At 41.0% G+C, this 27,966-nt stretch overlaps 1 protein-coding gene across 1 annotated transcript in view; it reads right to left on the minus strand.

Annotated features, from left to right (window-relative positions):
• Nucleotides 1–27,966, minus strand: part of cacna1g (calcium channel, voltage-dependent, T type, alpha 1G subunit) — a 239,374-nt gene that overhangs the window by 111,483 nt on the left and 99,925 nt on the right. The window contains exons 13-16 of the mRNA XM_055654095.1: nt 10,570–10,663; nt 8,516–8,703; nt 6,196–6,642; nt 3,192–3,292 (exon numbers count right to left, since the gene is read on the minus strand). Coding sequence (XP_055510070.1) covers nt 3,192–3,292; nt 6,196–6,642; nt 8,516–8,703; nt 10,570–10,663 — 830 coding nt within the window. The remainder of the gene's footprint in view (nt 1–3,191; nt 3,293–6,195; nt 6,643–8,515; nt 8,704–10,569; nt 10,664–27,966) is intronic.

Genomic DNA, 27,966 nt, shown 5'->3' on the forward strand with positions numbered 1-27,966 from the left:
CTCCGACTCTCCGGTAGCAGCAGCAGCAGCAGCGGCAGCAGCAGCGCTCCTCCACCGCTCCACCCGCTCCGGACTCGGCCAGCTCCGCGACGGCAACGGTGAGTCGACACCTGAGTCCCCGGCTTCTTCCTGTTGGAGGCCGCTCCTCGTTGCGGCCTCAACGACACCTGAGACCCGACGAGAAAAGGTCGGGTCTCCAGTGCAGGGAGAGATTCAAAATGTTTCCCCCCCCCCCCCTCCCACCCCACCCCCGCCCCCCCCACACACACACCCCAACATAAAATACCAAAAACGACATAAAAACACAGACAAAAAAATAATAAAAACGCGGACAGGCTGCAGAGGCCGCTGCTGGCCAGAGCCGCGCCGCCTACCGGAGATCTACAATAATTATAGGCGAGGGAGATCTACAATAATTATAGGCAGCATGAAGTAAATGAGGTGCTTGAGGAGTATAAGGAATGTAAAAAGAATCTTAAGAAATAAATTAGAAAAGCTAAAAGAAGACATGAGGTTGCTTTGGCAAGTAAGGTGAAAGTAAATCAAAAGGGTTTCTACAGCTATATTAATAGCAAAAGGATAACGAGGGATAAAATTGGTCCATTGGAGAGACAGAGTGGACAGCTATCTGCAGAGCCAAAAGAGATGGGGGAGATATTGAACAATTTCTTTTCTTCGGTATTCACCAAGGAGAAGGATATTGAATTATGTGAGGTAAGGGAAACTAGTAGAGTATAGCTATGGATACTATGAGTTTCAAAGTAAAAGAAGTACTGACACTTTTGAAAAATATAAAAGTGGAATAAGTCTCCAGGTCCTGACAATATATTCCCTAGGACATTGAGGGAAGTTAGTGTAGAAATAGCCGGGGCTATGACAGAAATATTTCAAATGTCATTAGAAACGGGAATAGTCCTTGAGGATTGGCGTACTGCACATGTTGTTCCATTGTTTAAAAAGGGTTCTAAGAGTAAACCTAGCAATTATAGGCCTGTTAGTTTGACTTCAGTGGTGGGCAAATTAATGGAAAAGATACTTAGAGATAAAAATAAATTGGATAGGCATATGGATGAGAAGGGAATGGAGGGTTATGGTACGAGTGCAGGCAGGTGGGACTAAGGGGAAAAAAAATTTGTTCGGCACGGACTTGTAGGGCCGAGATGGCCTGTTTCCGTGCTGTTATTGTTATATGGTTATATGAGATAATATATATAAGCATCTGGATAAACAGGGTCTGATTAGGAACAGTCAGCATGGATTTGTGCCTGGAAGGTCATGTTTGACTAATCTTCTTGAATTTTTTGAAGAGGTTACTAGGGAAATTGACGAGGGTAAAGTAGTGGATGTTGTCTATATGGACTTTAGTAAGGCCTTTGACAAGGTTCCTCATGGGAGGTTGGTTAAGAAGGTTCAACTGTTGGGTATAAATGCAGGAGTAGCAAGATGGATTCAACAGTGGCTGAATGGGAGAAGCCAGAAGGTAATGGTGGATGGTTGTTTGTTTGGGTTGGAGGCAGGTGACTAGTGGGGTGCCTTAGGGATCTGTGTTGGGTTCTTTGTTGTTTGTCATGTACATCAATGATCTGGATGAAGGTGTGGTAAATTGGATTAGTAAGTATGCAGATGATACCAAGATAGGGGGTGTTGTGGATAATGAAGAGGATTTCCAAAGTCTACAGAATGATTTAGGTCATTTGGAAGAATGGGCTGAAAGATGGCAGATGGAGTTTAATGCTGATAAATGTGAGGTGCTACACCTTGGCAGGACAAATCAAAATAGGACGTACATGGTAAATGGTAGGGAATTGAAGAATACAGTTGAACAGAGGGATCTGGGAATAACCGTGCATAGTTCCTTGAAGGTGGAATCTCATATAGATAGGGTGGTAAAGAAAGCTTTTGGTGTGCTAGCCTTTATAAATCAGAGCATTGAGTATAGAAGCTGGGATGTAATGTTAAAATTGTACAAGGCATTGGTGAGACCAAATCTGGAGTTATGGTGTACCATTTTGGTCGCCCAATTATAGGAAGGATGTCAACAAAATAGAGAGAGTACAGAGGAGATTTACTAGATGGTTGCCTGGGTTTCAACAACTAAGTTATAGAGAAAGGTTGAATAAGTTAGGTCTTTATTCTCTGGAGCGCAGAAGGTTAAGGGGGGACTTGATAGAGGTCTTTAAAATGATGAGAGGGATAGACAGAGTTGCTGTGGATCAGCTTTTCCCTTTGAGAATAGGGAAGATTCAAACAAGAGGACATGACTTAAGAATTAAGGGACAGAATTTTAGGGGTAACATGAGGGGGAACTTCTTTACTCAGAGAGTGGTAGCGGTGTGGAATGAGCTTCCAGTGGAAGTGGTGGAGGCAGGTTCGTTGGTATAATTTAAAAATAAATTGGATAGGCATATGGATGAGAAGGGAATGGAGGGTTATGGTATGAGTGCAGGCAGGTGGGACTAAGGGAAAAAAGTTGTTTGGCACGGACTTGTAGGGCCGAGATGGCCTGTTTCCGTGCTGTAATTGTTATATGGTTATATGTGCCTACAACTACATTGGCTCCAGGTCTCAACTTTCCATATGGACCACTTTTCTGTAGATTCCTTCAGCCTTGTGGTGAATCTGTGGAACTATTTGCCACTGAAGGCTGTGGATGCAGTCGTGGATATTTTTAAGGCAGAGTTAGACAGATTCTTGATTAGTGCAGGTGTCAAGGGTTATGGGGAGAAGGCAGGAGAATTGGGTTAGGAGGGAAAGATAGATCAGCCATGATTGAATGGTGGAGTAGACTTGATGGGTTGAATGGCCTAATTCTACTATCCCTTATGACCTGTGTATTATCTGTACAATTCTAATTCATTTAATTTTCCCATCACTGATTTGTGGGTTCCAAGCTGTAATATGTCCTTTATAATTAGATCACGTTATGTTAATGCTTATATTTATTGTTAAAATATATATTTTTTTAGCACAACTTTCACCCTCATATGTGGAAAAGGTAAACTTTATCTGTTTAGGCTTCTGTGTTGCCCCTGCAGTCTGCTGTACTATAGGTAATATATAAATACAAGTTATTTCCTCGGAAGGTTCTCAGTCCTTTTTTAAAATCCCTTGCATTGCTTTGGTAAAAATGAACATTTCCAGTTGCCCTCTTTCAATTAAAGGCAAAAATTCAATAGGTTTTAATTTCTTACTTGGACTGTGGTGGGAAAAGATAGAGCGACCATCCCTCCCGCTCCTTGAAACATGGTGGCAGCTTGCTTTGAATCCATGCCAGCAACTGTGTGCCTTTGCTCTGCAGAAACAAGGTAGCACATGTCAGTTCTGGAGTCCAGTCGCTGAATACAGGAGGATTGCATTCAGAGAACAGAGATCGCCGCAGCGGCCTCTGCAGTCTGTCTGTTAAAAAAAAAAAATTGTACTGTTAAGTGCATGTTTTGGTTGTAGTTTATATATTATTTTTAGCTGTGTATAAATCTCCAAGGACCTTAAGTGGGGGGCTACCATCGACTCCACAGTCAAAAAGGCACAACAGAGGATGTACTTCCTGTGGCAGCTGAGGAAGCACAATCTGCCACAGGCAATGATGGTCCAATTCTACACGGCCATCGTAGAGTCTGTTTTCACCTTCTCCATCATGGTCTGGTTTGGCTCAGCTACCAAGCACGACACCTGGAGGCTGCGAATTGTCCGATCAGCAGAGAAGATTATTGGCTGCAATCTTCCCTCCATTGATGAACTGTACACTGCAAGGGCCAGGAAGCGAGTGGGCAAGATCATCTCTGACCCCTCTCACCCTGGCCACAAACTTTTTGAATCACTTCCCTCTGGAAGGCGACTCCGGACTGTCAAAACTGCCACAGCCAGACATAAGAACAGTTTTTATCCACGAGTAGTTGCTCTACTCAACAGCCAAAAATCTGTAGCCTCCCTTTGATCTAGTATTTTTTGGTTCACATGCTTGATCAATGGTGTTTTATCATTAATGTTTTATTATTATTAATGTTTAGTGTTTTCTGAGTCATTCGTAACTGTCACTGTATGTCATGTTGTTACTTGTGGGCGGAGCACCAAGGCAAATTCCTTGTATGTGAATACTTGGCCAATAAACCTACTTACTTACTTACTTATATGTGAGGGGGCGGGGTGTGGGAAACTTTTAATTCTCTTCCCTGGACCGGGACGCGACCTTTCCCTGCGGGTCTTCATTGTCGTTGGGGCCTAGCACCGTGTAGTGGCCTCCAACCGGAAATGACCTGGGGCTCCACTCGCGGAGCCTGCGGACTCACCATCGCGGAGCTGGCCGATGCATGGAGAGCTGTGGTGGCGCGTGGCTGTGACTTCGTAGCTTCGGAGGCTCCAGCTGCAGGCCCTGTGGACGGTAACATCGGGAGCTCGCGGGTCCCTGGTGGGAGACCACTGTTCGGAGCTCCCGCAACAGCAACTTCTCACACCCGAATCGCGGTGTTAAAAATGACCCTGAGCGGGGCCTTACATCGCCCGGCACGGCTTTAACGGCCACGGGACTTACCATCGCCCGCCGGGGGCTTTAACATCGGGAGAAGAATAAAGAACAGGGGAGAGACAAGACTTTGCCTTCCATCACAGTGAGGTGGTGTTTGGAGATTCACTGTGATTAATTGTGTTAATTGTGTGTCTTGGTTGTTACCCTTGTTTGTATGACTGCAGAAGCATAATTTTGTTTGAACTTAGGTGAACTAAACGTTATTCTATTCTATTCTATTTGGAAGTGGTTCCTTCAGCAGTGGCAGAGGCAAATTTAACTCTGATAAAATACTCTCACTTGACAAAAACAAAAGTGCAAGTGATGTGTAGGACACGGGGTGGTGTAGCAGTAAATGTTTCTATCGCACAGCTGTAATAAGGGCTCAGGTGCGACTCATACTTGCACACTGTGGGTGAATGTTTCATATTCTCTCTGCTACATCACTACTTCCCCCAGTTGCTCTCATGTTTCCTCTCACATACCAAATATATGCTGTAAGGTTAATTGTTTTACTGAAAATCACACTTAAGTGCAGATAAGTAGAAAAAGAGTCAAAGGAGAATTGAGAGATAATACACTGCAGAGGATAGAAAGAGGACAATTACTGGAATAGTTCCATGGTGAGCCAGCATAGACTCAATGGACTGAGTTGCCTCCTTATGAATAAGTATTATACAGATTATAGAAATAAGACATAACATTGATGCCAAATCCCTGAATATGCATTATCACCAATAACAGAGCAAAATGATCCAGGGTTCGATCAAACTGATTCTACTCTGGCAACATCTCTTGCAACCACAATTCTTAAATGGTACCAAACTACAGACAATTTGTAGTATTAAATACAGTTAGCAAACCTATCTTGCTCTTAGTGAGTTTTTTATTTTTGGCTCATATACTGTGCTCTAGGCTTGGTGGCATTTCATAGATGGATTAGAATATTCCGACCCACAAAGAAAGTGACAGATGGCAAATCATTGCCCACTTGTGTAGCAGACTGTCGAAAGGTACAGAGTTTGATATTTAGAATCAATCAAAATGATTAAACAGTTTTATAATACTATTAAAAATGCTAAAAAAATATTTAAACAATTAAAAAATCCTACTGCTTTGTCCCTTACGAGCATATGTTAGGGATGGAGGATGACTTTCTGCAATTTCCCACGCTAAACTCCAAGCGATTTCAATTTGCAACGTAGTTGAATTGATGACTGTTGTCAGGAAATTCAGAACCACTATGTTTGGACACACATTTGCAGAGATCTCATATGTAGTGACTCCGAGCTGGGGAATTCCTAGCAGCAATGCACAAAATTGCTGACAATTCCCCTCCAAAATGGGGGTCATTTTCTCTCTTTAGGCCTTTGGTTCATGTTGTTGTGAGCCACTATGTGAGTGATTGGAAGAGATATACACAACAAGAAGATGAGAGAAATAGTGACAGTAAAACAGTGGGGGGGGGGGGGGGAAATTTGAAATAAAGAAATCCTGTTCGAAAGAGGGAACTTCTATGGTTTTCAGTATCCAGTGTGTCTTCTCCTGGAGCCAGAGAGATTAATAATGACATCAACCTAGAGGTAAGTAGGATAGGACATTCATTTCCTCGGTTTACACCGTTCAATGTATCCCTGGGAGAAATCATCAAATATAAAACACTATTGTCTAGTTCAGGCACACGTCCAACTCACCATATCAACTTCATCTTCAGCATTCTCGAACTCAGCTCGCTGTTCATCCACTTGGAACTGGCGTAGCATGTTGACTGGGGACATCTTACCATTACAGTCCTGGCAGTCTAGTGGTGGGGTCCTGCTGCTATGGATGCTGGGGGATCTGTGAAGACTGGGCACCTGCAGGGTTTCAGGAATATCGAAAGAACTCTTCATCTCCAGAGATTCCAGGCGCAGAGGAGTAGGCCCCCTCTCTCCACCTGCACGACTGGCTTTCTCATCCTCAGATCCATCTCCTTCTTCAGAACTTTCTTTGCCATCACCCGAGAGGAGGGACTTTCGTTCCCCAGACTGATGCTTGCGCTTTAGGCTTTGTGCTCGGCAAAGGCTGTTCCAGCTCGAGCGCCGACTGTTCCAGCTACTGGCTGTGCTCCAAGGGGCGTAGGGGGAGCTACGTGCACTCGACTGAAGGGGAATAAACACAGAATCAGAAAAACCAGTATGCCCCTGTCCCACTTAGGAAACCTGAACGGAAATCTGAACGGAAACTTCTGGAGACTTTGCGCCCCACCCAAGGTTTCCGTGCGGTTCCCGGAGGTTTTTGTCAGTCTCCCTACCTGCTTCCATTACCTGCAACCTCCGGCAACCACCTGCAACCTCCGGGAACCGCACGGAAACCTTGGGCGGGGCGCAAAGTCTCCAGAGGTTTCCATTCAGGTTTCCTAAGTGGGACAGGGGCATTATTCTTACCCACACTGACGCAACGTAACCGGAAGGTCTTGTAATGACCAAAGTATTTGTACCCAAGTAAGAATAAGCACCTTTAATGAAAGGAGAATTTCATGATATTGATCAAATGAAGAGAAACTTCTTCAGTTAAAGGACGGTGAATCTTTGGGCTGTGCACTCTGGGGACTGTGGAGACCTAGTTATGGATTTTATTCGAATATGAGACTGAATTCTGCAAGTTAAAGAGGATATTGAGACTGGGGAGGAAATTTGTGTTGAAATAGAAGACTTGCCATCACCCTGTTGAGCAGTGGAGCACACTTGAGGGACTGAATGGCCTCTTTCTGCTCCTCATTCTTCGATTCTTAAGATTTGTAAAAGGAAATTTCATTTATTACTTTTTATCCAAGTATTGGGAAGGAGTGAGGGAACAATGTGGAAAGGAAGAAGAGAAGAAGATTTAGAATAAAGGAAGGAGAGAAAGGAGAGATAGAAGCTTGTATTTATATTGTTCTTTTAACATTTTCAGGAAATTCCAAAGCTCCTCTTATATAATCGGGTATCTTTTTTAAGTGCAGCTGCTCCAGTAACATATGAGAAAAAAGTACCTAATTTGCATTTGGCAATTACTTTGTTATATCCTGTGGCAATAAATAATTTATCAGGGTGCTGGATAGAATCACCCTTGCTCTCCTCCTAAATTGTACCAATGAATATTTATCATCGATCTGAGTAGACAGATCTACTAGACCACTGGATCCAAAAGGTGGCTCTTCCAACTGTGCAGCATCATAGAATTAGTGCTCAAGCCTCTGTAGTGAGACTTGAAACCTCGTCGTTCTTTCTCTAAGATAAGAATGACACCCAATGAGGTAAACACTATCAGACTGCTCCACAGAAAAGGAAGCAGTAGTTTAGTTTAGTTTGGAGATACAGCGCGGAAACAGGCCCTTCAGCCCACCATGTCCGTGCTGACCAGCAATCCCCATACACTAACACTATCCTACGCACACTAGGGACAATTTACCATTTTACCAAGCCAAATAGCCTACAACCATATACATCTTTGAAATGCGGGAGAAAACCCACAAACTCTGTACAGACAGCACCCGTAGTCAGGATCGAACAAGGGTCCCTGGCACTGTAAGGCAGCAACTCTATCACTGCGCCAGTAGTGCGGATAAACAGGTGGATTTTGTGTATGTCCACAGATTCCTGAAGGGGACAGTTGGGTCAAATGAGGTTGTTAAAAAGCCATGAAAACATAAGAAATTGAGGCAAGGGAAGGCCACTTGATCCCTTAATCTTGTTTTGGAGATCTGCTACTATAGTACCATTTTCTTGATTTGTTCTCATATCCCTTGATTCTTTTAATAGAAAGAAATCTATCAATCATTGTTTTGTATGCAACATTTCGGAGGGTCCACAGCAATAGAGATGGTTTTTTGCTAATACTAATATTTTGAGGGATGTGTTCCTTATGAGCCTATTACGTAAGTCGGGGAGTGCCTACACTTGCTTCTAATAATTATGTTTGACATTCTGATGCAATGCTCCTCATGCTATGAAAAGAAATGCCCTACACTGTCGAAAATACAGATGGCCTTACCGGTGACTTCTGCTCGTAGTAATTGGGATCGATTGATACATTGCTACCTCTGCGGGAATCACTGTACATGTGCACAGAATCACCACAAAGCATCCCCTTTGGTGTTGGCATTGGTGTTGCATTGGTGTGGATGATGAGCGGTGGGGTCAGACTGGTTTTAACATCCAAATTACCATTTGCTGTCATCACTGCATAGAGAAAAAATATTTAAGTTTGTTGGTCTTGATTTTATAACACCTATAATTTTACTTATTCCTTTCAAACATTTTTTGGCACAAGCAAAGAATTGATATTATCATTTCACTCTGTTTTAAAGGTCGTTGGCAAAAGCTTCAAATTCCTGGGCGTGCATGTCTTTGAAGATCCGTCCTAGCCTCAGCTCATTGATGTAATCATAAAAAAGCATAGAAAATCATACAAAAATCATTAAGAAAACATAAAAACTACTTCCTTAGTATAAATTCAGTATGCCATTGAATACTCTCTTGGTGTGCAGTAAAGAGCATATTGACTGCTTGCATCAAGGCCAGGTTCGGCGACTCCAATGCCCAGGAATGAAGAAGATTTCAAAAAATGATGAATACTGCTCAGACCATCACGGGTACTGCCCTCCCCACTATCGAACTACAGGAGTCGTTACCTCAAAAAGGTAGCCAGTATTATCAGAGACCCCCCCCCAACCCTGGGCTCATTCTCATTTCACTCCCTAAACATACAAAATAGCGAAAGGCTTGGATAGAGTAGATGTGGAGAGGATGTTTCCACGAGTGGGAGCATCTAGCACTGGAGGTCATAGCCTCAGAATTAGAGGATGTTCCTTTAGGAAGATGAGGAGGAATTTCTTTAATCAGAGGGTGGCGAATCTGTGGAATTCTTTGCCACAGTAGGCTGCGGAGGTCAAGTCAGTGGATTATTTTAAGGCAGAGATACATAGATTCTTGATTAGTACGGGTGTCAGGAGTTATGGGGAGAAGGCTGGAGAATGGGGTTAGGAGGGTGAGATAGATCCGATATGCCATGATTGAATGGCGGAGCATACATGATGGTCCTAATGGCCTAATTCTGCTCCTATCACCTACAGTATGACATATGATATGGGTGGAAAGCGACAGGGGGGAAGGGAAAGAGGGGAGGATACAAGGGATATGGGGGAAGGGAGATGAGTGTGTGAAGGAGGGGAAGGAGCAGGGGATGGGAAAGGGGTAGGACATGACGAAAGAATGCATGTGCACTGTGTGGGGGGAAGAGTCATTGGGGTTGTGGCATTGGATAGAGAAGGAGGATGGGAGGGAGGGAGGGAGGGAGGTATTCCTTGATATTGAAGATTTCAGTGTTCATACTGTAGGGTTATAAGCTACCCATGCAGAATATAAGGTGCTGTTGCTCAGTTTTCATGTGGCCTCACTCTGGCAATGGACAGAAAGGTAAGTATCGGAATGGGAAAAGGAGTTAAAATGATTAGCAATCAGGAGGTCCAGCAGGCCATTGCTGTCAGACTGCAAACGTTCGGTGAAACAGTTGCCAAGTCTGCCTGCATCCACCTAACACGTGCCAGGTTTTGTACTGGCCCCACGTCTCTTTTCCAGCTTTCACACCTTACTTCAATCTGTCTGAAGATGGGGCCCAATCCGAAATGTCATCTGTCTCTTCCTTCCACAGATGCTGCCTGACCCACTAAGTTCCTATTGCACTTTGTGTTTTGATCAGAATTACATATAGTACTACTGGAAATACCAACACGAAAATATAATCCAAAATTTCTGATGTTAACGATCAAAGTTTCTGGGAATAGAAGGATGTGATCTATACGTATAAGGTATAAATAGGTAGATGTTTCAGGAATACAAATTTCATATAAAATACAAGCAGATTTAGAGAATCACCTGTAGAGGTTAGTACTGTTTTAGTACAATAAATCTACCTTGGAAACACTTTGAAATCGTATCTTTTAAACTGGCTCTGCTATTAATAATGCCAATTTGCATTGTAAATATATATATCCTTAAGATACACACAATTCACTACCTGTATCTTAAATGTATTCATCAACTTACGCGCAGTATTTGGAAGATCCTTTCTGCTTCCGCTATCATCATCCAGGCTCTGACAATAAAAGTCAGCCTCTGAGTCCGACTTTGAGACATCTCCCTTGAGTGAAAGTGAAGGGGAAGACTTAAGTTATGAATGGCAGAATTTTGCAAAATTCAGGTACAATCCCCTCACATTCCCTCCACTGACACTGATCCACTAAAATAACATCTTCGAAGGAAAAGGTAGTAATGTAAATAAAATATTATGATCCTTACCTCGATTACAGGGAAAAAGTCTTGGAAATAGCTGATAAGTAATAATTTGATTTTAATTTTTGAAATTAATTTTAATCTCAGCCATACAACAATTAATACAACATGCTTATTGTGAGCAGCTCATGCAGCATAAAGTGCTCTTTGTTGATTTCAAGATAGTAACATAATTTGAAAAGGTTAATAACATACTTTTCTTCTTATTGGTCATAAACCTTCCAGCTGACAAAATATCACAACCTCACATTGGATCAGATGCTACCTGCTGAGTTACAGCTTGTGACTTTTATTTGTTACTTCTGTAGTATTCCAGGTAATAAAAAGAGCATGTTGTGAGAAAGTGAAATAGATTATCTTTTAGTCGTTTTTCATTCACTGTTTTTTCATCACTATTTGTTTTTGCTTACTTCTGGAATCTGTCATACGTCCTTGATGCTACTATTTGTGTTGGAAACATTGTTTATTGTAATTTAGGGATTAAGGGTAAGGAAGTGGTAGACTAAAGGCAATATTAACAGTAAAATATTGGTACAAATAGATATAATAGAATAGAATAGAATAGAATAGAATGCCATTTATTGTCATTCAAACATCCAAGGTTCAAACAAAATTTTGTTCCTGCAGTCATAACAGCAAAAAACCAAAACACACAATTAACACAATTCCACACAAACATCCATCACAGTGAATCTCCAAACACCTCCTCACTGTGATGGAAGGCAAGAGTCTTATCTCTTCCCTGTACTCTGTTCTTTATTCTTCTCCCGCAGTCAAGCAGTCAAACTGCTGCATCGAGCTGATCGAGGCGGGACTTACCGTCGACCACTCTCCGGTGGGCGACGGTAAGTCCCGCGGCCATTTAAGCCGCGCCGAGTGATGTAAGGCCCCGCTCCGGGTCGATTTAAACCCTTCGATTCTGGGCGGCGAAGTTGCGGGAGCTCCGAAAAGCAGTCTCCCACCAGGGACCCACGAGCTTCCGATGTTACTGTCCACAGGGCCAGCAGCCGAAGCCTCTGATGCTCCAAAGTCGGGTCGTAGCCGTGTGCCACCACAGCTCTCCGCGTTCCGAAGTCAGCCGATGGTGAGTCCACAGGCTCTGCGACTGGAGCTCCAGGTCGATTCCGGTTGGAGGCTGCCGGCTCCATGATGTTAAGCCCAAACGACAAAGGAAACTCGACAGGAAAAAGTTGCATCCCCATTCAGGAAAGAGATTAAAAAGTTTCCCTGTTCACTGGTCAGTTAATATATACCAAGAAAGAAAATAAAAACTTGCAAGTACAAAGCACCTTTCAAAACCTTTTGCCATCCCAACCAATGCTATGGTACTTTAGAAGTGTAGATGCTATTGTCATGCAGGAAACAACCACATTTGCACACAGCATGGTCGAATAAATGAAATATAATAATGATCTTGGTCTATTTCGAGATTTTGAATGAGAGATAAATATGGGGAGAGTTTTTTCTTTTCAAACAGTCTCCCAAACTCTTTACAACTATTTGCGGGTGGCAGATGAAGCTTCAGTTCAATGCTGCACCAGAAGGGTAAAACTGCCATTTAATGTAGCGCTCTGTCAGTAATAAATAATTTTGTGTTTGAAGCTCAGGAACAGAATCTTGAACCTGTCATTGTCCAACCTTGGTGTGAATGGCATCAACCTAGCCTCAACGAAGAGGTGCAATCAAAATGATAGTGGACAGTTACTACTGAGGGAATACATGACGGTTGGATTTAGCTTTATATCTAAGTATGTACAGTCTATTAAATGAATTAAGCTTCACAAATTAGAGAATGAAAGCTTGGATGTGTACAAGCTTGTTCCAACCTAATTGCAGATTTTTCATGTCCTCGCATTTAATAAAACCATGGTTTCAGGCTTACAGTATCCTTACAAACTATCATGTTATATTGAAACGTTTATATTAGATAAATATTTTCAACGTCACATTATATCCTCTCCATTGTTGTTTTATAAAATTATTCATAGGAGTAATTTAAATGTGCACTGAGTTTCCCATCATTGCCCGTCCTAGAATCTCAATCTCAGTTAGCAGACTGAGTTACAGTATTGTATTATTAGGCCTGTAAAGCTGTATTCAGTAAGAATTTCATTATTTTGTTCCTGGTACATATGACAATTAAACACTTTAGACTCTTGACACAATTTCCATTGGAATAGTTGATAACCAACTCATTAACAAGTTAAGTAAATCATTTCACACAGAGAGTGGTGAATCTCTGGAACTCTCTGCCGTAGAGGGTAGTCGAGGCCAGTTCATTGGCTATATTTAAGAGGGAGTTAGATGTGGCCCCTGTGGCTAAGGGGATCAGAGGGTATGGAGAGAAGGCAGGTACGGAATACTGAGTTGGATGCTCAGCCATGATCATATTGAATGGCGGTGCAGGCTCGAAGGGCCGAATGGCCTACTCCTGCACCTAATTTCTATGTTTCTATGTTTCTATTAAGATTTATTGATGTGGCTTTGATTATAAAGTTGATCAGCGCCAAACCTTTAGTGTGGCAGGAAGCAAACAGAGCTACTGAACATGCGTGAGGTGTGCACCACTTTTGTAAGACTGGTACAAATGGATCCAAAATTTCAATGAACTTGGGGCAAATTCAGTCATTTTGGATTTTCAGGTGATGGTATCATGTGATAAAACTAACAAACACAACAGCCAATTTTACTTTGGAGTCACGTGAGTGACTACGTGAAGACCTCACCAGTACGCATGTGTGGCATATCGTCTATTGCATTGCGTGACGACTGGTAAGTTTTTTAAAAACCTTTTCAGGTTTTTCATCTTCTTGCAGGAACCTCCACTTAGAGGTCCTGCTAAAAGTCTGCGGCAAAGTCGGGACTAGGAGGAACCCCAGTCACGAACTTCCAGGGAACTCTGGTCACGGGGATGCCTGCCCACGGACCAAGTCGCTCGGGAGACCGCAGAATGCGGGTAGCGAGTGGAGGTGGATTCGCCTTTCGAGCCGCTGGCAGTGGAACCAGCGGCTTCATATTGGTGCCGGGGGCACCTGGAGAACCGCTCCAGAGACTGAGGAACGAGTGGAGCGGGCGGCGGTGGATGCGCCTTCCTAGCCGCTGGCAGAAAACCAGCGGCTTCATATTGGTGCTGGTGGCACCCAGAGCAGATACCCCCCACCCCCGACATTGCAAATCGCGGCTATCCCTTTTATAGGGACCGCGGGGATATCCCGGCTGCAGTTACTGCGGGGATACCCAGCTCAGGGGGGGTGGGGGAAGCCCCGACTGGAGAACATCGCGGAGAAGCCCTGCTATAGTGACCGCGGAGGTAAAGCTCGGGGGAGAAATACCCGACATGGAAACCTTTCTACAAGGACCACAGAGGGAACCCCAGCTGCAACAACTACGACCAGGAGCCCAGGCTCGGGAGGAGCGTTGCCCCTGCAGCAGAAGGTTTAAAACAGGACATGCAGGTAAAAGGTTGTTTTGTGCTATTTTATGAGAATGTTATAGGAATGGACCGCATCCAGACTGACTGAGGAGGACCGCGGAATTGCGGGGGGTCAGCAGCGGTAGGCTGCACCTGGATGGCTATTGATCAGGAGTCTCCGACCTGGCACCTGTACAGTCGGAATCGACACCACTGACTGGCGGGAAGGCCAAGCAGAAGTCGGACAGGCCCGAAGACTCGGACGAGTCGGGCTGTGAAGACTCACCGCCGGCGGGAGTGACTATGATCGCATATCCCGCATGAAGCGGTTGATGGAACTGATGCTCCAATGTGACATGCTCCGGTATATGGAGTTCTAGTCACCATGGGGGTCCTAGGACGCCCATGGCAGCACCTTATCGAGGGCTGCATAATGCATCTCCCTCGACAGAGGGGAGCATTACGAGTCACTTCTGGGCTGATTCTGAAGACAAGGGTTTGGCTGAAGATACCACAAGTATGCAGGAACAACACAACCAGCAGTAGGAGAAGGCTGTGAATAACAACTACCAAATACCCAGCACCAGGGTATTTTGCTCAGTGTCCATGCGGTGAACATTTATCAGGGGAATACTGCCATTTGGGCAACCTGATGAAACAAGTCAAGAAGCTCGACAAGGGCCGTTGGGCTCATGAAGGCCACATCATCACGCAAGACCTCACATCTCCAGCAGCAGCACCCCTACGCACCCACCAGCAAACCACGATACACTGAAGCTGGTGAAAGCTTGAAGGCCGTACAACCATGACGAAGGTCTTTTTAGGCCACAGCCCAGAACAGCCTTCCTGGAAGATGCGCCAACCCCGTACTCAAGCTCCTCTACCTCCCAGGAGCAGAAGTGCAAAATCATGCACACATGGTCGAGGCAGCTCCTGGGTCGGGTTGCATAAGTCCTCCCATTCGGATGCGGAAGGATGAAGCTGATTGAGGCAACTCCTGGAAGTTCCCCATCCGGCGGTGTGAATGTAGGGAGCCACATCATGATGTCTCCTGTCACGGATATGAGTTGGTAATATTTACACTGGTTTGAATATTTACCGTGGTTTGGGATAACATAAGATTAGTTTATACTGCACAACAGGTATGGTTGGAGTAGCCTTTCAAGGCAGGCTCACAATTATGGAGATGTGGACTGATCATTGTCAACAGCCTCAAACCGCAAGTGCAGTATAGACATTTCTGAATAACTTCCATGTGGTCATTTCCGCTCACAGGGTTTGGAGATAATTGAAATTTAACTGGATGAGGCAATGAGACACTCAGCCGCATTGCAAAATGGGCTAACTTCAGTTTCCAGATTATTTACCAAATCACTACAATCAGTGCTTTGACTGCACAGAGCTAACAAATAAGTGTCATGGCCAATCTGGATGATATTGAACATACTGAATTTTACTAAATTAGCCTATCAGCCACATAGCTATATTTGATAAATTGGGGTTCTAACCCGTCCAGTTAAATTTAAATCAAGCTGATACCAACTGAAACTATTGATTATTGGAATACAATCAATCCATTAATTTCTCTGGGATTCAGCTCTGAGACAAAAGATTAGACATTTGCTATTCGCAGCTGAAACTATCAGTCACAATGGTGGATGAACAGTATTCAGCGTTGCTCCACTAAACCTCTCATCTGTAAATCTTCAGTCATTCACAAACTGATGCTATTGCTCAAAGATGGGGAATTTACTAATACCATCTCTAGTTACAGAGGCAGATGGGATTAGCACGAGTTATCAATTGTTCAGTCATGGTATCAACTGCCAATGGACACCAGGTGCGTTCTGTACATTAAAGGGTGTGTGAATATGCATAATTTGCATGCACAAGTCTTAGGTGATACACTTTGGTGGTGGAATATGTTAATCACTAAGGTACAATCAAATCAAAGTATCCGGTGATAGTTTTACCTAACCGCATTTAGCACTGGTGTATTATCATGCAAATCAATGACAACACAGAATGAATGTGCGATCACAAGGTATTTAATAACATTGTGAATCGATGGAACACTAACGATCGAGATGCTTGCATCCAGGCTCAATCACCAGTTGCAAAAATATGAGGCATATCAGTGGCGAAGGGTGCATTCTTGCTACACAAGGGAGGAATGGTCTTTTATGTCCTCCTCCATTTGGCCTCATAGGACGGGTCATGCAAAATTCCCGCTTCCGGCTTTTCATAGTGCCTGCCTGGGTGATTTACCCATGGTTCCGCTAATGTGGGGAATGAGCATAAAACCTTACATGGTTATTTCTGGGCACAAAGATGCTGGTTCAGTTGTGATGTTGAAACCATCATCTGCATGGTATAATCAATTCATTGACTTACAGACTCTGAGAGACCGTTCCTGTGGCTCGGGTTGTCAAACCTAAAGCATTAGGTGTGCTCACTGCAGATTGCAGGAATAGCATCAAATAGCAACATTCCTCATAGGAGATGGGAAGTATTGTTTATGCTTCTTTACGTTTAACTCGGCATGGATGACTGACATCTTGAAATTCAGTCTTATGGGATTATAACATAGTTAATATTCCATTTACTGCGCCTGAAGTACCTCCTCATCATTTGGCTGCGGTGAACATAAACCACTCTGTCCGGTCTCACCCTCTGACATCTAGATTATGAAGGGTATCATCAACTTAAAACCTCCCAGGTCTAAGGACGCAGAGATATAGGTTGTTAACATTGTGCTACGTCACTACGCCGATGGGCACTAGCAACATCCCTGTCCTTGGTCAAACTCACTTACTAGTGGTTATGCCATGGTGCTGAGTACAGCGCTACGGGTCCAGTCATTGCTGCACTGGATAGGATGATCATATCTGTGGGCTATAATAAACATGTTTTGCTCATGATTAGTCAAGCAGAGTAGACAGGGACATAAGACCAAACTAGATGTTGCATATCCCTACACCAGCATGTCAAGGTCCTTAAGAGTCTTATAGACTCTGACTCGCTATATTGTTATATACATAAACCTCGTTAGAAGGAATCACTACAAACCTTCTCCAGAGGATTAAATGGGTCTGGCATATACTGGAGTGAACATTGACATTTTGAGTCTCACTCCACCAGGACCGCTATACCTCAGCAGCAGGGTTATGGACCACATCCTAGCGGCTACAGGATGGTCAAACTATTGATCTGTCCAGATATTCAGATCAAACTCATTGCCATGTTGGGGGTATTTGCCAACTCTATGTTAGGTATGTTTCCTTCCTCCCGGTTGAGGGAGGTTACTATTGCACTATTGTTCATTAATAGCATCAACATGTCTATATCAATGTCATGTCTGAATGCAATATTAATGTTCACTAATCATTGGCCTACTGATGCAGTGTATGACGCCTGGACTCGTTTTCCACGGCATGAAATCACAGAGCTTTAAAATCTTCACGTAGTCACTCACGTGACTCCAAAGTAAAATAGTAAGATTAAACGAGAACTTACCAGTTTGAAGTTTGATCTTTATTTTATGAGGAGTAACGTTGAGGGATTACGTGCCCTCCAGTCCCAGCCCTCTATCATAAAGGTCAACTGGTATTATGGTTCTCTTATCTTACTATGTTCAGTTCAATAACTGTTGTCTGTGATTTCACACCGCTGCTTTGAAGATTGACACGCATGCGTACTGGTGGGGTTTTCACGTAATCCCTCAACGTTGCTCCTCATAAAATAAAGATCAAACTTCAAACTGGTAAGTTCTCGTTTAATCTTACTATTAATGATCACTTATGTTAGTTTGATTTATTTAAATATTATGCACTACTTTTGTTTATTTTGCATATATATTCAGTTGCCACTGTGGTTTCCTTATATATTTTGTACAGAAGCAGATCTAAACAAGGGTTATGAATTCAGCCTAGTGCCTAAGTTGCTATTTGTCTTCCAACTTGTCCTTTGGCCAACTAAATTATAATTATTTCAATAACTCATAAAACAATGTAGACGGCTTACAGCTTGTTGTAACAATTGTTGCATGACTGAAGATTTTAGAAGATTGATGATATTGAGACCTCTGGCCTTTTGTGATCCAAAAGTGATAGCAAACAAACAGATAAAGGATTTTAGACTCACGCAGCAGAAGAAGTAGTGATAGAATAGAGTAGCAAAATGAACTATGATAACCACCTTCATCCAAGAGTTCAATGTCTCTCTGTAACCAGTGTTTTAATATGCCAATGTCCCACTAGCCCTTGAAATAACACTTGCCTAACTTTATTTGGTAAACAGGCAAGGAATTTGTCAGATCTACATTATTTACCTGAGGTTCTTGTCCCACTTTGACTTTCTGAGTAAAAGAAGGATTCAATGAAAGAAAAATTTAGTTAATGCTAGATACGCTATTTTATACAATGTTTTTTCCCCCAATATATTCTGAAAGGTTTGGTGGATGTACAGGAAACATGAGAAGACTGATAGACACCAAGTGAGCCAAGTGGAAAAGAAATGGAACAAAGGCACAGATAGAAGCCGCAAGCTTTATTTGACTGGAAACAGGAAGTAAGAGAATCAACATTCCCCACACTTCTGAGGAGACGTTACAACTTTCCAAAACACAATCATTGGCCTAGAAATTCCAGAACCAGCCTCAATCCTACTCAGAGAGACACGCCTTAAATTGTTCTACTATACCTGAGGCGTCTTAATTATACCTGGTAGGGCAGAGTTGCAAACAGCTGGTTCTCTTTGGATTGCGTGCATGAATTTCACCCACAACAATCCAAAAGAGCATTGAATGAGAACCAACATCATTCAGTGTACATCTGACATTGAAATGAATAATCAATGCAGGCATGATATGTGATTGGAGATAACCTACCAAATTCTGTAATCAGAAACAATTGCAACTGCATTCCACTTAGCTAAAAACCTATTTTTGTATATGTAGTGTGAAATATAAATGCCATGCATCTGAATTTCAAGGCTTTTATGCTTTAAAATTAGTCCTCAACTCCCTTTGATTGATGCCTGTTGCACCAGAATGTATAAAGTAATAATTTGCAACCTTGACAATTGAGGTAAACATGCTTCTCATTACTTAGAAGTGGACAGCTGAATGTTGAAGTTCTTTCTATTCCTTTTTACTCTCCTGTCATCCACAAAGGACCTCGCAATTGTTCAGAATATGGTTACTAGACAAAACTACAAAATGTGTACAATCTAGAATGCTCTAGGTTCTTGTGAAATGTAGGTTTATTTAAATTATGAAGAACAGAAATAATTGTTTTTTTGTGGATGGACTCTTGTTCTTTTTACTTTGTTGAGTTCCCTCGTTGGCGTGGAACTAAGAACTGGCAGGAACATCACAGCAAGTGACCCCGTAGTGATTGACCTGGACAAATGTTTAAAACAAACCCAAATCTTTTCATGATGCCTGTTCTACCCAAACACCACATTTCAGATTGGAATTCCCTGCAGCACCCTTTGCATTGCCACATACACACCCATTACTTTTAAACATCCGTTTTGTTTCACAGCTGCTTGTGTAATAGTATGGACACTTCATTGCAGCCTACTAAATATAAACCTTTCTCGAATCTCTTCATATTTATCAGGCAAGCAGCGGGAGTGGAGAATGCTCTGTTAAGCTGAAATGTATCCATTAACATGTTGAAATAAATCAAAGAGATTTGTCAGCATGACTTTTGGTCAAAACTGTGATGACTATCTTCACTGTGCCATCTTGAAAGTGACGCCAACCACAAAATCTGGTATACGATGGGTTAAATTGGAAGTTACAAAGGGGAAATTGACTGCTACGGATCCCACCTATATTCGTGAAGAGAACATACCCTCTAGACTGACATTGCTTAAGTGATCAGTTTGATGTTAAATAGTGAAATAAATATCATAAATAAAAAGCAACACTGGGAAGCCCATCTCAGACACAATGGCAGCTGGAAACCAAAGACTCAAACATCAGAGATAGAAGTCTAAAATTAGCTTTACATTTCAAATGTATCCTTTTGGACATTAAAGTGTTTATAAATAAAAAGCTTCATATTCAGAATTTAATTTTCGCCAAGTAGTCTGATAATATAGAGGCCGTGGAGGGGGCAAGACGTCTGGAGAGATCAAAGAAGTGTGGCATCAGTTCAAAGGATTGGGAAGAGAAAAAGTAAAGTCCAGACAAGACTACTGTTCAAATTAATCTCTCTTGTCGACCAATTACAGTCAATACTTATTGTCTGTTTGCAAACACAAACTGCCTTCATAAGTTATTATACAAATTCCTTCACAGGGCTCATCTATTTCCTTTCATCTTAAGCTAATTTCAGAGTATTCTGCTTTCTGACATCAACTTGATCATCCTTATTATTAATTTGAATTGCTCAACAAAAAAAGAATGCTCTTACACTGCTCTTTCATTGTAGAAAATTGCTGCAGGCCACTTCTCAGAGGAGCAACCCAACCAAAATGGGGACTCAGTGAAAGAAAAAGATAACATATAGAACGAGAACTGGTTTGGTCAAATTATTGGGGTTTAAGGCATATCTTAAAGGAAGAGAGCATGGAGAGGCAGAAAGTATGGGAGGGAATTCAAGGACCTGGAGCATTAGTTGTCAACTGCATAACTGCTAAAAGTGTAAAAGGGGAGATAGTAATACATATCAGATTCAGATGTTTACAATTTACTGAGGATTTGAATGAGCCAGAGGAGATACAGAGAGACTGAGGGACAAGACTCGGAAATAGTTGAAATACATTTTAATTCTGAAGGATTGGGGAAAAGCGAGATCTCGTGGGTTGGCAAGGCAAGATGATGGTTGTATGTAATTTATTACTGGACAGTTTCGGAAGTGGTGTAATTTTTGAAGTGGCTAAAAGTTTTTTGCTTAAAGTTAAGTATTGTATATGGAAAGTGAAGGATGGGAGGCAGCCAATAGATCTAGTGGGGTAGATCTAATCTTAGAGAAAACTAAAGTATAGGCAAGATGATTGGGTTCTCTGCAGTAGACTGACAGAGGTACTGTTTGAGCTGAGTTGTTGGTGGTGGACATTCTCGGTTGAATAAGGTGCTGAGTTTCAGTGAGACTGAGTCACTGGGTCCAACTGAGCTGGCTGACTACTGGTAATTTTGTGGAGAACTGCTAGATGTCTGCCATTCAATGGGACTCAGTCCGTGGCACATGCTCAGTCACAGATGAAGCCTGAGCCAGAAGATCCACCATTGACTCAGCAGTGGGGCACTGGTGTGCTGGAGAGAGGGTGTGACATCTAACCCCTCAGCTTTATGTCAGGGAGGAAAGGTGTGTGAATAATGACTCTATTCATTAAGTGGCAACAGCAACTACACGTAAAGGTTCATCGCAAGTACTTGAGCTATTTTGCATATTGAGAAAGATATGTTACTTCATATCACAATGAATTAGCAATTTACAAATGAGCCATTCAGCCAGTTCTGATGAATGGTCCTCAAGCTGAAATGTACCTCAGTTGCTCTCTCTGTAGAAGCTGCCCAACCTGCTGAGAATCTCCAGCATTCTAAACATTTACCTTGGGCTTTGCAAGTTGCTTATGCTACAAATTCGTATTGCCTCTGCCTATTTCATCTAACCTTTTTTTGCACACCATTTTTTTCCTGTGTTTATATAACTTAAAAAAAAATGCATCTGCACTATTCCAACCACTCAATGAGGTAGTGAGTTCCACATTATCCCCACTCAGGATAAAGACGCTTCTCCTGAATTCTTGCTGAATTTATTGGACATGGCCTCTTTTATTGGACATGGCCTCTTTTAAACCACAGAAACATCTGCTCAGCCTTCTCAAATACATTCGTAGCATTCATATATTTAAAGAGTAACTTCTTTTTAGTTATCATCATTCAACACCTCCGCTTGACTATCTACCCGGTCATTAAAAACACAGATGAGCTATAAACTGGAATAAGGATAGACATGTGACTCATCACAGTCAGCAGTGAATTCAACTCCTGCTGAATGGATTATTGTACTGATTTTCTGTCATTCTGTATGAGAACTGAGATCGAACATAATGCAAAGCCACATACTGCTCTCACTGAGAATGACTAACCCATTCCAGATCTCATTCAGTCCAATGTCAAAACACTAGCTATGTTAGCATCACTCAAACCAGAAATTTGAATCACCAAACTTTGATGAAAGTAATGCAAGAAATTTAACAACGAGAGTTCAATATTTTCTATTTGTCCAAAATCCCTGAATGCAATCTAAGTAACATCGCTAAATGAACCACCCCCTCATGTATAGTATTTTTCTGCAACTGAATTTGAGACATGAAATGATTGCCAATCACGCAAATCATAAACACAATGTGTGTTGGCCCACAACTGGGATTTATCAGTCACTGACACAATTTTGCTTCCACAGAGTGACGAGTAGGGAGAATGCTACAGTGATGTAGTTGCACATATTATTGGTATAGTATAAAGGGAACTTTGCCCTTCATCTAATTGTGAACTCTGGCACATTAAGCATGTTTTAGATTGTGGTAAAAAAAGATTTGCCGTTTGATCCCCAGTACAATATGTTTTTCCATTATCTTTGTTACGTATCTATTCAACCTTGTCTTATGCCATCAAATACCCTGCCAAGGGTTGGACTCCTTTACTCCAAAAAACTGTTAGGTTTCTAAATCAGCCCCGATATTCAATTCGATCATAGGGTACACAAAAATGCTGGAGAAACTCCGTGGGTGCAGCAGCATCTATGGAGCGAAGGAAATAGGTGACATTTCGGGCTGAAACCCTTCTTCAGACTGATTCAATTCGATCATGGTTGATTTATCACTTCTATTTTTTTTACCTGCCTAGACTTTTTGATACTCTGGCCCAAGGAACTCTATTGGTCTTAGCCTTGAATGGGCCTATCTTCTGAGAAACCATTGTGTTTTTTTTTGGGGGGGGGGGGGGGGGGGGGGGGGGGGGGGGGGGGTTGTGCAGGAGAGGATTTGGAATATCTACTGAAACCTTTCTGGCCGAGCTATGGAATTAACATTCTATTCCCCTGACCAACCAGCAAAAATAAATTAAATCACATTTTCTTTGTACCCAAGGAGTACAAAATTAATGCAACATGTCTTCAAATGTAATCAACCATATCCCAGCTTAATCCACTAAACCATTGCTGTTGATGATTTATCTTTAGGGTGGCCATCACAGTTAGGTTTGAAACCACTATAAAAAATATAACATTCCATTTTTGTGTCATTGTTAATAACTGTATATTTAAATCAAATTCAAATCACAAAAGATTCAACTAGAAAAAGTAAATACCTAAGTCAGCCTAAAGCAAGAATTTCATTGTCCTATCTGGGACATGACAATAAACTTTCTTGACTTGACTTGAAAACAAAACGAAACAAAGGCTTCAGTCTTCAATCAATCTTTGTTTGGATGCAATGTCAGATGAAATGATAAAAAGTTCTATCAGACCAATTAAGGGATCATTGAAAAGAAAAAAAAAAATCAGAAAGGAGGCAGACTCAATTGTTTTTTAAAAAAACAGTTCAAAAGCTGGCAACTCTTCTTCCTCTCTGCTGCTTAATTTAAAAAAAAATGTCTCAGCTGAGAATTCACGGTGAACAGTTACGTACCCCAGACGAGTCGACAGGCAGCTGAATACAGCTTAACTGCCCACTCGCATCCTCCCGCTTCGGGACCTCCTGAAGTGAAACAAACATGGTGTCGATATTGAGGTGACTGAAATACATTCAACTTAAATATTTCAGACACTTTGGAAACAAAAAGCACAATTAATTGAAGGAAAAAAAGTTCAAAAAATTTATGATTTTTTTCTAATTATTTGTACTGAGGTTAGGATAAGTCCACAATTAATCACAACACAGGCAAAACATAACATAATAATACCAGGATAACCAATCTCCATATTACAGGTGATATCACATTGAAAACCCCAGTGATTTGCCTTATTATTGCCACCTATTTGATCTAACAGATCTTAATAATAAATATTTGCTTCCTTCAGGAACAAAATGATAATTATTATTTTGATAAACTCATCTTTCTAAAGCTGAATTTAAATCAAAATCAATATATATGTGACAAAATAGAATTTTCCCTTCTTTTAAGTTAGTTCCTTGACTCAGAGGCATGCTGCCAACAATGATGTGTCATTTGTTAAAGTAACAGTCTGTTTAGGTAGTTCTTGACTTTACTTCTGAAACCATAGCATCATTGGTCTTTGTATGCAATAAGCTCACAAACCAATTATAATGAAGTCCACAGAATTGGACTGGCATTAATGTGGCCTAATTTAACACCATTTTCATTTAAGAGGGAAATACGAGTGAGAACAAAAATTACATTGGGCACATTGCTGGGATCTAGGAGTAAGTATCTGACTCTCTTCCTCACGACAGGCATCTGATGACTGAAATACAAGGTGATCGCAAGTATCCTAAACCAAGCCAAGAATGGGAAGTTTGAGGAGATTTCAGATTTCAGAAAAGGATATTGATGAGTGAATTAATATCTGAAATTCTCAGGAGTCTATCTAATTGATGTTGTAAAGAAGCATTTCGAATGAAAAATCTACTGGTTAATCCCAACAGTATTTATGGAGATTCCTCTGCAACTACAATCAAATTTATTTATCTGTATTGTAATACTTTAAAGTGGTACAGAATGTATCATTGTTACCATCTGAGAAATTATTCTACAAATATAGAACAGTTGAGGAAATTGATAATATAAATATTCATTCATGAATATAATGAACCCTAATAACTCATGACACAGCATCATTTGCATCCATATACAGTATCTCTGAAGGTTATGTCATTAATACAAAATAGTGATAAGGTAGAGATGCTGAAGGAAGTGCGCCTGCTGCCTGGTGGGAAATTACAATTAACTACAACGAAAAAGAGAAAACAGGCCTAACATAGCGAGGTGCAGTCAGCAATAACTACTAATTGCACATGTACACCACCTTGCAGATAATAAGAATCAATAGTTGAAAACATAGAGAGCAAGTGATACGTAGCAGGTGTGGTTTGAGAACAGAATGACAATATGGACAATATATTTTGAAAAGAGACAGTGACAGTATGGGCATGAAGCAATGTATAGGATGATAGAAATAAAGTAGACGTCTTTTCTCCACATACAGTATGATCATCAGACAACATGGCGAAATTTCTGATAAGATGCCACTTAGGCTCATGGGTAGTGTTGTCAATGGTACATGATTAAATTTCTAAGAGACATCCAAGAAATTTCAACCTGTAAATTAGTCATGTGATTCTTACTTATTATATGAACATGCAAATAGCCAGCAACTTCATACAGTCACATTACATCATCTTTTTAAGCAGTAAAGATACCAAAAAGCTCCAAACACCAAGTTCCATATAAAACATCCACAAACATCATGCAAAAAGATACCCCAAACACATTTAAGCAGCCAAAGCATATTTTATGAAATTGTCTCACTTGCAAACTATTGCTGTTACCTAGCAACCACTATTATTAGCAAAAGCTTGCAATGATAGTACCAAAATGTGTTTATGTACTGAAAATCACTGGTAAGTTGGAGGAAGAAATACAAAATAGTGTCAATTTGCTCAAGAACTCTCAATGGAGATCAGAAAAATCTCAGACAAGGTGTGCAATCTAACATTATAGTGTAACAGTCACTTCAAAAAAACAGTGGCTCCTTGAAATTCATCAAGTACCATTTCTTATAGCTCTGAATAAATATTTTGGATGAAATTCCCTTCTTTTTTTAATTGGTTGAGCAGCGCCTCAGGTAATGTTTGATAACATTGGTTATTCAGGTGCAACTTAATGTACAGATGATGTGGAAGAAAGTTAAAAGTCTCACTATTTTACTGATTGAATTCATAATTAATATGTCAATTTTCAATAAGGCAAATGCAATTGGCTAAATCCTGTTTTACTATCAACAATCCTCTGACATCAGACAAATTCATGTAGGTTGAAGTGCAGATTACTGTACTATTGTTAGTTAAGAAATGCTATAGTGTGCCCAACAAACTGTATGTAACATCAATGAGGTGTAAATGGTGGCGAGATAAAGGCTTCAAACGTATACCAAAATTATTCATGCCAAGAGGAGGCAAAATTACCCTTTGAAAATCATATGTTGGGATTGTTAGCAAGTTTAGAAAACATCAAGTGAACCTCCAGCTTCGATTTTAGAAACCACATGAATGGATAGTATTCCAACTTAATGACGGAATAAAATGCAACGGGTATAGGTCTTGATGGCCACCATCCCATTGACACATTGGAGATAAATTGAAGTTAGTGCTGAAGGATCTAAGCAATATATATATAGTATGTTCCGAAATGCAGCAATTGATGCAGGGAAGTGATTTTGGGGCCATTTTTCCGTTCTGGGGATCTTGGTTTGAACCATGCGGCTCCATTTATTTTATATATTCCCTGAAATTAATTAGTTAATCGATCCAATGTATTCACTTGTATGCATTCCTGCACAGTCGTTGCCCATTAGATCACATCAATCTCATCATCCACTTGGTGACATTCTAAAAGGAAATGCACAGAAAACATGCAATGGAAAATCTCAATTTCTCCCAGGCTATTTTGCCAATTATTTTAGATGTCTCCTTTGGAAAGGTATCAATTTTTACTTATCCAAACTTTTGCAATCAGATACAGTTTGGAATAAAGTAACTAGATATCTCAATAACCTCCTGTCCAACAATGTCAGCTTCTCAGGATAAAGATGCTAAAACTCCTCTTTCCTGGTACCACTCTGGTTATCACTTTCTGGCCTCAAAATCCTTTCTCTTGTCAGTCTTACAATTGGGCATAAGATGCCAGTGATGTTTAAATAATGATTCTGAAAGGTTTAGTTTAAATTGCTTTGATTTTGTGCTCTATAGTTTTATTATAAAGCAAGCTCTTCAAAAAAAATGTTATCACTTTGTTCGTTCAATTTCAATGATGTAAACCATTGAAAACACTAGAATTTCAGTCCCTGTAAAATTGTGTTATTGATTTTATTTTCCTCGTTATTTTTCCTTTCAAAATGCTTTTCCTGCACCTACTATTGACGTCATCCTAAGTAAGATATAACTGATAACTTATTTTTTCTATCATTTCATACTTCTCCAAAACTCCCCCTACTGCTTTAGCGTTGCTCTCGGAAAGAACCAGAATGAAACATACAAAAGAAAATTATAACAGTTGCCAGAAGTTTGATATCATGCAGAAACTATAAGAAATACTCAGAACATCGGGCACCATTCTTACAGGGAGAAAAATAATTAATGCTTTTAATTATTAGGCCAGTGAAAGGCTTGATACATTAACTGTTTCTCTCTCTGCAGTTGCTGCAAATCTGCTGAGTATTTTCACATTTTCTATTTAACTTTAAAAAGGGAGCAATTCCACTGAAAGGCACATTTGAAATGAAAAATATTCTCATCCAATACCAACATTCCCACTGTTAATCTAAATTAAAATGAAACACTTAAAAGAAATAGACCAGTCAAAACAATAAAGTTTCCTGATAATGCAAAGTATTTAAATTGATGTGATCTGATACAGCAGACTGCAGTCATGCCTAAAGAGGCTGTCGGGTTAGTCTCTGTTAATGTCACCAAATCGGCTAATTTTAAACTTGCCTTGTCACAGTACAAACAAATTGCAAAATGGACATAAACACCAATAT

The sequence above is a fragment of the Leucoraja erinacea genome, chromosome 23, assembly GCF_028641065.1.
Source record: "Leucoraja erinacea ecotype New England chromosome 23, Leri_hhj_1, whole genome shotgun sequence".
In the NCBI taxonomy this organism is placed as follows: domain Eukaryota; kingdom Metazoa; phylum Chordata; class Chondrichthyes; order Rajiformes; family Rajidae; genus Leucoraja; species Leucoraja erinaceus.